This window comes from Medicago truncatula, chromosome 8, assembly GCF_003473485.1.
Source record: "Medicago truncatula cultivar Jemalong A17 chromosome 8, MtrunA17r5.0-ANR, whole genome shotgun sequence".
In the NCBI taxonomy this organism is placed as follows: Eukaryota; Viridiplantae; Streptophyta; class Magnoliopsida; order Fabales; family Fabaceae; genus Medicago; species Medicago truncatula.
Window position 1 is genome coordinate 6356150 of NC_053049.1, and position 11101 is coordinate 6367250.

The following is an 11101-nucleotide window of genomic DNA, read 5'->3' on the forward strand; positions in this document are numbered from 1 at the left end:
AATTCTGATCATTTCATCAGAAGCACTCACAAACTGCTTCTGAAGGTTTATCAGAAGAAGATTTTTAGAGAGAAAAAGAAAACACAATTCAACCCCCCCTTCTTGTGTTTTTCTCACCTTCATAGTTTAGTCTCACATCGACTATAAATTAATTAAATGTAGGATATATAACTTATAAGAGTGGCGACTCATGCCTAATGTCTTAAGGTTTTGGGGTGGAGAAGTTGTGTCCAATCTCTTGATGGTCCTGATCATTTACCAATTGTTTCTCTTAGCGCTCTCCCGGACTCTGCAACAATATCTTGAAAAACCAAATGGTTATAAAATCGTTAACTTGCATTGCTTTTTCAGCACTGTCTTGTTTTTGCCATGCCATATTGCAAATTTACACTACTAGATTTGCACAAACCTTGGTGTTATTAATTAACTTTTTCCAAACATAAACTCTTGTATTTCATATCACATGTCTAACACATACAAGAGGTACACACATCATGAGTATTTCTTATTGATGTAAAGTAAACCATAAATACCAACAAACAAACAAACAAACAAACAAACATAACAACATGACCATGATGAGGTAATTTGACTACTTCACACATTTTATTTAAAGCAACAGAACAAACAATGAAACTCATTAAATGGAGATACTATTAGGAATGCCTCTGCCAGTCAATCCTTCCTCACTAGAAGGATAAAGCAGAGTGTATGGCATCTTCACAGGCCCGTATCGGTTTCTCAATGACTCATCATTGTTCCTTTTGATGAGCTTTGCCTCAATTTCAGCCAACTTCCTTCCAAACCTCTTGAAAGCTTCTAATGGCTGTGAATCAAAAGTCCAAGCCTCACCTTCATTTCTCTGTCCAAGGTATTGCTCATCAGAAGCATGCCTTGACAAGACCTCTATGATTGTAAGGTCAGTTAGGGTATCATTTTTTGGTGTGATTGTCCTCAGATACGCCTTCTGAAAGTTCTTAGAAAGCTCGTCATACTCAGCAGACCCTTTCTTAGGCATGTGTCTCCGGCTCTTAGTTGGTCGGTTAAGTATATATCCTCCATATGGGTATTGACCAAAATTAACAGCTGCATGATGTGCTGAAGCAATCCATATGAGGATAGTGCAAGCTTCAATCAACTCTGTACAAGTTTGCATCTTAAACCACCATGTAGCATTCTTCAAATCACCATGACCCACCTCTACAACTTCTCTCCAAAATGCTTGCAGTTCAGAATCTTGCGCAACAGCAACATCTGACTTGTAGTAGAAATTCACATATTCTTCAACCCATGACTTGATAGCATCCCATATCTCTAGTCCATCAGCAGCATAAGGGTAGTCCTCTATCAGAAGGCGAATTCCATGTGGGGAAGTTGGATCCTCAACAGCCACTCCTCTAGATATAGCATGCAAGGAAGATATCATTAACATAAAAAATACTTTTGACATCAATATCTTTTTTACCAAGATTATTAAATTTCTATTGTAGTCACAATCCTAGCCATTATAGAGAATTGCGGTAAAATATAGTTGATGCCTTATCTTAGATCATGGTTACTAGCATTATTTCAATCCTTTTTTAACTAATGAATGAGTAGTAACTAATTTTTTTTTGAAGGTTACCTTTTAAGTAGATCATTAGGTAGTCCTTGATCTGGGAAAACCCAATCCTTATATAATACAGAAGACAGTTCTATAGAATGACTTCCCAATAAGAATGTTGATTCTATAATACCCTCTGCATTTACCAAGACACTCCTTGCAAGTGCATTAATGTTCATTGTGTCACGATAATGTGGAAGCAGAAGTTTGTGAATAGGGTGAACCACACTAAGATGCCTATTAGTTGCTATGATGAATGGCTCAACAACAGCGTGCGTGTTCAACCTGTTACACATGTAGATATTCATGAATCAATCTTAGATATATAAAATTAAATATGTTTGATTCTATAAAAATTCATCAACATAATTGTACCAGTGGCTGACAAGTTGGTGAACAGAAGAGTCATTTACAATAACATAAGCCTTGGCAAGGAGCCAAATAGAAGATTCAACACCTTCCTTTGCAGGCAAGTAAACATCACTAACAGGACCAAAGCTATCAGCCTGAGGATGTGGGCTACTTAGCTCAATGGCTAATGGCTTCAAAGTTCCATCATTTTGTAAGAAAATGATAGTTCTAGTAGCATATGCCTTTGTTGTATCAGCTGCATTTATTTTCCTCAGATATGGATATATTGAGTCATGGTGATCAAGTATGTAAAGCCTGTTGTTTTGGATAGCCTATTGAACAAAATATAATTTAGTCATTGCAATTATTTGAATAATAAATAACCACAAAATAACATTGTCAAAGTTAAATTATATGCATAGTATTAATGTTAAACTATGTCATTACTTCTTCTACAGTGACCCCATCCATGTTTAGCTCTAACTGTTCTTCGGTTATTGTGCTCGTATTATCACCATAATCGGTATTTAGCTTGCTCTTTGGTGGGAACTCCTACATTATATATAACAAGTAATACTGAAATTAAGATTGAAAATATAGTATGTAAAGTGGACAAAATAGAGTTTAATTTTGTGTTTGTAAAGAAATCGTTAAACTATTAAGTTTACCTGAATTCTTTTTATAATGTGTGGATTCACACCAGCAATCATCTCCCTTGCAAATTCTTCATCAGTCATCCACGCAGACTGATTAACTGCTCAAAATAAGAGCATTGCAAATGATCTGTAATATTTTTATTTATTCTATGAAAATATATTGCTAGGACTAACTAATAGATACCTTGAATCACTTTAGGCGGTGGAAACTTTAGGGCCGATTCACCATCAGTTCGGAAGAGTTCCTTGAAAAATGGTATGGGGCTAAGTTTGCTAAGTATACTAGTAGGTAATTTAATCCCACCATCATAAAATGATCGCACATCATCAAAGCTATTAAATTCTGGCTTATTGAGTTGTAATGTAATTGCAGATTGTAATTGAGGTATGAAACTTTGAGAAGCTGATTTGAGTATGTAAACAAGAAAATCTGAAGACTTCAAGTGACCAAATGCTTCATCTCTTGGAACGTAAACAAAGTCGTCCCGTCTCTCACTTTTAGGATCTGTTCACATACAAAATTGAAGACACGCATTAGCAAGTACTAGCAAAAAGATCGATAACTTTAAAGTCATAATAGAGAAAATGTTTTGATCACAGCACCATTAATTTAATATGGAACTTTAAAATTATAACCTTTTTTAGCTGGTTTCCTGCCGGTTCTGCCCCTTCGAGGGTAAGGCAAGGTGTCGGATCCTCCAATAACGGGACGAGCCAAGTGTGCGTACTTGTCAGGATCACCCAAGTCATTGTAAACATCGTAGTCATAGATTCTATCGTGTTCCTTGCGCTGACCCGTTCCATCTCCTCTTAAAGTCTTCAATTCTTCTTCTCTATAGTAGACTAATGGAGCTGGTGTTTCACTTGGAAGGTATGTCTATATTTTTATTTATTTGATGGTGTAAGATTTCAGGAAATATAGTTCATATTTAAAGGTCTTGCTAACAAGTGCCCTAATGTTAAGATTAAAATATTGAAACCAGTTGATAGCTTTCATGTAGAAAAAATTGTTTTTTGATGTTCCAATGTGTTAACATTTCACTATATTTAACATGCACGATAAATATGGTATATTCATTACCTTGTTGGCGAAGAAGATGCGTTTCGTTTTATACTTGTCAGCACTGTAAATCCATGAGTTGCATACAAAGTTGATGGTTCCATGGTTTGGAATATCTTCAAGTGTCAAACTTACAAGGAAGAATTCTCGTGTCATGTTACTCTCAATATAAAATGCTCCTGGAACTCCCATGTCACTATTCCATTCAAAATGAATATCATATGCAGACTGTCCTGCTCCCAAAATTGGCATGGAAGTAACAAAACCTTCAATAAATGTTTTCTCTCCGACTTTCCCTTTTCCGCTTCCTACAAATATGTTACAAGTTTGATTTACAATTTCAGCAATGATAATACTCCCTCCGTCTCACATCAGGTGTCACATTTGAGTTTTACACAATTATTAAAAAAATGATTAATAATTTTGATTTTAATGATAAATATGTATCATTTACTAACATACTTTTATTAATTATAATTAGTGGAATATTTTTAAATGATTCAAATACAATAGATACAGATATGTTAAAAGAAAATAATAATAAATATTGTATTATTAGTGTTATAAAAGGGACAAATAAATTAAGAAAAAAAACATATAATTTAAGACGGAGGGGAAAAAACATCTAATTTGAAACGGGGGAGTAACATTCAAGATTAATTTATGTCAAAGTAACAAATTACTCTTTTTGTGCCAAAAAAATATTAATTCTTTCCACCTGAATAAAGTGTTTTATATAGGAGTTGATAGTTGATTATATCTTTCATGCTATAAATAAGTTTTTGGTCCCTTTAAATATCTCAAATTTCAGTTTTTATAGTTCAAAATATTTTCAGCAAAATTTGGGTTTGCTAAAAATAACTTAGAAGGAAAAACTTGCCAAATTGTTTTAGAGAGACTATATATAAAATTTTAGATATTTATACAGTATCCCTAAAAAAAAAAAGAAATTTATACGGTAGAATTATTTTTTTTAACCCATTTTGTAATGATAAAACAAAAGGGAAACTGAATTGAATCTTATGGACTAAGGGTCAAATAATAGAGGAAAAAAAAAATCAAATTATTGATAAGTATTAATAAAAAAATTAAACCTCACAAAGATTAATTTAATGTATCAAACTAATAACTGAAGACTAACATATCATATGATTTTCTATGTAAAATGTTACCAGATCGAAAATCATATGATATGTTAATGAGGTAAATCAAGACTAACTTCTGATGTGTGTGTATAAACTTCAATTCATTTGTAAACTTTATTAATGTTTACTCGTTAAAGCGTTATTGAGCAGCGCAACACTGTCCAAATACTATATGTGTTCAGTGTTGTAAATTTATGACGAGCATTATGTAGTCTTAGAATGAGAAATGAATAAGTTTATTACCATCGGCAGTGGTAGCACTGATCAACCTGAGAGCCACAGAACGGCCGACAAAGGCCCCGGCGGTGTCAATTAGAGTGCCGGCGACACCACCAACAGCCTTGATTCCAGTTTTGACCAAATTAGTGGTGTTTTTAGTTGCACCATTGATGGCATTGATGTCGAAAACATTTGTTTGCATCAACACAACTGTGCCCTTCACCTTTTGGCCTCTCTTAAGCATACTTTTGAACCCTGAATACATCTTAATTTGCTGCTTAAATTTTTTTTTTTGCAAATTAATGAGAGAAAAGTTTGTGGCTGGCAAGATGCAACCATCTCATTATTTATAGGGCCAAAATTAAGCTTCTGATTAAGAACAAATAATTTTTTTTTAATTGATTAATTGATCATTGACATCGTGCAAAAACTATTAGTAATAGGCTAATCGTGGAATATAAAATAATGATGTATTTTATTATAGAAAGAAGATAACAATATGTGTTACACAATCATATTATGACAAATGGATTTTTGAACTATAGTTAATTAGATTCTAACGCGTACACCAATAGTAATAGGCTAATCGTGCAAAAATTATTTCCTGATACGAGGTCGTCTTTCTTTCCATTGTTAATAATATCCCTTCTCACAACTCACATTCACATACCGTAACCATGGTTCAATTTAATAATATTAATAATAAGAGGATGTACAAGAGTTAATTAAACTATGCAAGTGCAACTCCTATATGATTTTAAGATGAACATAACTCAACTCTTACAAATATGATTTGTAAGGTGAGGGGTTTCCCACTTATAATAAACTCATTTTATCTTCATTTAATATAGAACTTTTACACTGCTCATATATGTTTAAGAATGGACGACAGGAGTGTGACTCGAGTTGTATGAAAATAGATGATCAAATAGATTTTATTACGACTATAATACATAATGAAGGTTGTCCCCGTGAGCATACTCAGTTGATAGGGACATACATAATTATATGCAGGGGTTGGGGTTTGAACCCAGACACCCCACTCATTCACCTTGAAAAAGGTGAATTCTAGCCACTAGATTAAAAAAAAAAAAATTAAGAATTCATTTTCAGGTATAGTTTTATCATCAAGTGTGAAACTATTAATATATGCAATGTTAAAATATAAAATAAATTTGTTTTTATTTTTTATCGCAAGATTTATCATTAAACTTTATTTAGTTGTTTTGACTCATTCCTTTTTCTATATTTTAGCTGTTTTAGTTGAATGTAGTTCCGTTAGAACTAAAATTTAAGTTTTTTTTTTTTTTTTTTTTGGAAAGTTCCATGAAAAAGAAATTAGTTTTTTTTTTTCTTTTTTTCTAGTACTGCAAACTTTAAAAATATAATTTTTCTGAATGCTTTTGTATGAATGAATTTTGAGGAGTGTTAGAAACACTCTCTTTTTAACACCTACATTGATATTTAATTTACTCTTTTATTGAATGAATTCATTGATATTTACTATTTTATTGAATAAATTAAATGTGTATTATACATTTTAAAATGAGTTTCACATAAAATGGTGGATTCCATAGATTTCGTCAAATAAAATAGTGGATGTTAGAAAGAATGTTCAACTCTATGGTCTATTCACTAATATTTTCACACCCCACAAAATATTTCTAATACAAAATATTTTGTCAAGATTGAATAAACTTTCAAAAAAACTTGAGCTAAATTTTCCAGAAGAAAAAACTGTTGATTGGAATACACGGGGAATTTTTTTTTGGAATTTTAGTCACGCTTCAAATGTGGTTAAACTGCCGAATTTGTAAAACGTAATACTTGGAAAAAGATTTCCAAAATTTTATCCATAGTTGCTAAAAATCCTGAGGAAAATTCAATGAATCTGCCGTTTAGTATCATTTCAAGAAACTTTTAATCAATTGTAAAAAACTTTTACTTACCAGAAATATTTTGTCCGAGTTAAAGTCAAATGACAAAAAGATAAAATTAACAATAGAATTTTTTATAGTTTGTAGGGAGGAGATGTATGAATGCAGGGGTAAAGATTAAAGTGAATTTTTATTTAAACTATAGAGCAAAAGCAAAAGCCCGCGACATGTGCAATGAGGCTAAGGCTTTGTAGAGCAAGAGTGATTTTTTATTTTTTCACAAGAGTTGTTAGGGCAATGAGGACTACCCTACTCTTCCTACCCCACAAAGTATATAACATGTCTAATTTATTTCCAACGACTTTAAATTATTGAGGAATAGGAGTTTAGTCCTTTCATCATTTCAGTTTTTGGGATCGAAAAATTGAAAAAGTCAAAATTTGAATTTTTTTTTTAATGTACTAGTTTTTCTAGTCCATACGAAGAGATACATATCATGTGAAATTCACACATAAGACTGTAAGATTATAAGTTTGAAGCGGACAAAGATGTTCAAACTAAAAATATTGATATTAGTCATTGAAATAGACCATGCAGACAAGAAAATATTAGTTTTTGAAAGAAAGAAAAAACAATGTTACGAGGAACTCAAATTTTGAGTTTTTGATAAATTAAAAAATTTGAAAAAATGGGAGTATTTGTTAACATTTCCCTATAAATGAAAACGATAAAACCAAACATTTTAAAAGAATATAGTAGTATGATTTTGAGGGGTAGGTAGAATAATTCTTCTGGAGCGATAATGCTATGAGAAGAGCAACCAATTGCATATACTTGGATATGGTTTGGAAGGAGCACATTTTCCAACTCATTAATTATTTTAGAGAGTGACTAATTTTTTTTTTTGTTAGACATGGTTACACGTAAGTACAAGTTTAGTTAGGGGTGCCCTACTTTCGTGTGGTGAATTCGATGATTTTTGACTTTGGATCGCGTGTTCAATTTCATCATTCTTGGAGAGAATGAGACTTTTTATCTTGCACAACTCTCGAGTCTCCTTCTAATTAACTTTATAAACTTATTTTTGATCATATCTTTGGGGCTTGCATACTTAGAAGTGTTTGTTTTGATTTGTAGTTTTTCTTTGGGCTTCGACCATCTTTTGTACCAAAAACAAGAGATTACTTTTTGCGTCCAATGAGTTTCTCACGCACCATATTTTTTTTTTAATACCCTTTAGATTCTATAATTCAAACAGCACTTCAGCTTATATAATCTGAAAACTTGTATTTCCAATATTTACTTAACATCGCTGATTTACAAAACATCATTGACATATACTATTAAGAAAACATAATTGAAAATGACCAAAAATTGAAACAAAAATGTAGAGACATAAAAACGAATTCAAATTCTCATTATATTAATAGATCATATCTTGAAAGTACATTTACATTAACATCAAAGCATATTACGCAAAATTATTAAACATCTAATATTAAACATATGGTGCAAGAAGATCATGTAGGGGTAAAAAGAATATGATGGAGGGGGAAGGAGGTTGGAGTAAGGTTTTTTTTTTTTTTTTTTAGGATGAAGGATACTTTGATGGTCAACCTTACACCTAAACATATCAAATTTACATCCAAACATATGGTACAAATTTGCATAGTGGCACCATCTTCGTTGATCGCTCATACGATCGCTAAAATAAAAGAGTAACCTTTTTGTATAAAAGGTCAACGATGGAAGCATATTAATTGTGGAAGAAAACAGAAGGAGAAAATGTGAAGAATGAGAATTTGTGAAGGATTGGTGGGTATTTACAGGAGGAACTTGTGAAGGATGATGCATAGAGTGTATAAGACCATTGATTACGGTCAAAAAACGTGGTAAACCTGGTTCGACCGGTCAATGAAACTGATATGACCAAAGAAAAACTTGTTCAATGAGTTAGTCTTGCTGAGCTGATTCGAACTCTGAACTAGTTCATATTAGGTAATTTGAACTCATCCCAGGAATGTTATTATATAATCCGAACTAATTTAAGATTGTGTTAAAATTCATACCTTATAGGGTGAGGGAGAGTTTAAATTATAAATTATATAATTCAAACCAGTTCAATACATGTTCTTTTTGTGATCTACATTGCACCAACAGTTTCCTTTTATGTTTTTTTTCTTTTTCTGTGTTCTGGTGTTGTGCCTTATTGGCCTTTTTTTCCAAAACTGTGACACCAATTTTTTAGGGCGAGAATAGAATTTGATTGATTCTCTTCATTAAATTCAATGGATTTCATAAATTTCTAATTTTAAGGTCACACGGCTAATACATATATAACACAAAGTGTCGTCAGAGTCTTTTGGCATTGGTGTCATACTAATCTTGTTTGAATTCTCTACTCCGATTATTTTCTATTACTTTGAGAATTCATGAAGTCATTCATAGACCTATTTAACACATAATTGATGCCTGTGTTTTATATTTACACTTTATTAAAACTGTTGTAAAAGAAAAAAAAAACAGACATAATCATATTTTCGTTTTATAGTTACGGTTTGCAAGCATGAATTCTCACCTCCGTTGATCTCTTTAAATTAATTCGAAGCTTCAATTCAAAGTGGGTAGAAGAAATTGTAAACAGAGCAAGAGGTTTAGCTTGGAATTCAGAAAAAAGTCTTGAAGCTTCACCCTTTCATCAATTCTTGATTTTTTCTTCAATTTGATTAAGGGGGATTACCACTAAATGACTGTTTTATCTTTATCTATTTTATGAGCATGTTGTTGCTTTATGAAATTTTTAGAGATTCTTAGTTTATGCAATCTATTTTATGTGTTTCTGTCAATCGCACTTTTGCTGCTGCGTATTTATCTGGTTTTGTGTTTGTGTCAGTTTCTGCATAATATCTGCATTCGTTTAGGTTTCCTTGTAGTTTCTTGTTTAATGCAATTACTACATAATTGCATTTCTATTTTTCATGTTTCATTAGTTAATGTTATTGCTCTTTTTAGATTTTATTTCTGCATAATACATTCTTTAATGATTTCTACTTGGCTACTGGTTAGAACTAACAATTAAAAATAAAAGATCTTAAATAAGGGCAGGTCTTTAAAAAATACCATTATAATTTTCAACGTAACATGCTTCTCTATTTTACATCTCTTTGTTATATATATTCAAATTGGTGAGGTATTTGAGATTCTAGAGGGTGATAAATGCCTTCCTGAAGAACAATTGCAAAGCTTATAAATGCCTTCCTGAAGAACAATTACATCTCCAAATGTGGTCTTCCTGGAAACTCAGGTGGCAGACAAATTAAATCTTGTTCTGGTTTTGCTTGCATGCAATGTAAATTTGAATCCCTCTAATATCTCTTTTGTTTAGAACCTTCTCCTTATGTCTATGGTTTTTTTTTTTTTTTAAATTTATAAAGATGAGCATATTTCTTATTCAAATTTACTAATTTAGAGAAGGGTTCATTGGATTTGAAACTTGTTATCATACTTATGCATATGTCATCTTCATTTATTTGTGTGGATTTACAGGGTTGTATATGGATTTGTTATGTTTGCAACTTATTTTCTTTTATTTTCAATAGGCTACATATGCTTCTTGTACAGTTTCTTTGGAAACAAATAGGTGATGGAAAGAAATGGGAGCTGCAGAGAAGAACCGATCGATGGCGGAATTTTCATGGAAATATATGTGCTCTACCTAATGGTCAGTGTAACAACTTGAAGGCACCATGATTTCTAGTCATAGTTTAAAATTGTTTGATGTAAAAGGTCGAAACTAAAGCATTAAGGTAAAATATAATTCACTTTAACTGTTATTACTTTTTGGGTATTAACAGCATTGCAACTGTTATATAATCTTAGGAAATCAATATTGTACATTACTTTTTCAGCACTATCATCTTTTTATCATGCCATATCGCACTACTAGGTTTGCACAAACCTTGGGGTCATTAATTCATTTTTTCCAAACTTAAACTAATGCATTTCATTATCATATCACATGTATTACACATACAAGAGGTAAACACATCTTAAGAACTTCTTATTGATGTATAGTAAAACATAAAAGCAAGCAAACAAACAAACATACATAATAACAAGACCATGACGATGAGGGAATTTGACAACTTCACACATTTTATTCAGAGCAAAGCAACATACCATCAAATTCT

General features: G+C 31.8%; 1 protein-coding gene across 1 annotated transcript; it reads right to left on the reverse strand.

The window, feature by feature from the left end:
* Positions 1-398: 398 nt before the first annotated feature.
* LOC11429451 (linoleate 9S-lipoxygenase) lies at positions 399-5349 on the reverse strand. Its single transcript, XM_003627133.4, has 9 exons — positions 5059-5349; positions 3692-3978; positions 3247-3487; positions 2795-3115; positions 2623-2708; positions 2402-2506; positions 1979-2286; positions 1625-1888; positions 399-1397 (listed from the first exon to the last, which is right to left on the reverse strand). The coding sequence occupies exons 1-9, from the start codon at positions 5297-5299 to the stop codon at positions 641-643; spliced, it is 2610 nt and encodes an 869-aa protein (XP_003627181.2). The 5' UTR covers positions 5300-5349; the 3' UTR covers positions 399-640.
* Between the last annotated feature and the right edge of the window lie 5752 nt (positions 5350-11101).

Coding starts and splice junctions, on each gene's coding strand:
- LOC11429451 (XM_003627133.4), bottom strand. CDS start 5,299: ATGTATTCAGGGTTCAAAAGTATGCTTAAGAGAGGCCAAAAGGTGAAG. Junction 3,488..3,691: donor GCATCTTCTTCGCCAACAAG/GTAATGAATATA, acceptor ATAAAAATATAG/ACATACCTTCCAAGTGAAAC. Junction 1,398..1,624: donor CCTAATGATCTACTTAAAAG/GTAACCTTCAAA, acceptor TGCTATATCTAG/AGGAGTGGCTGTTGAGGATC.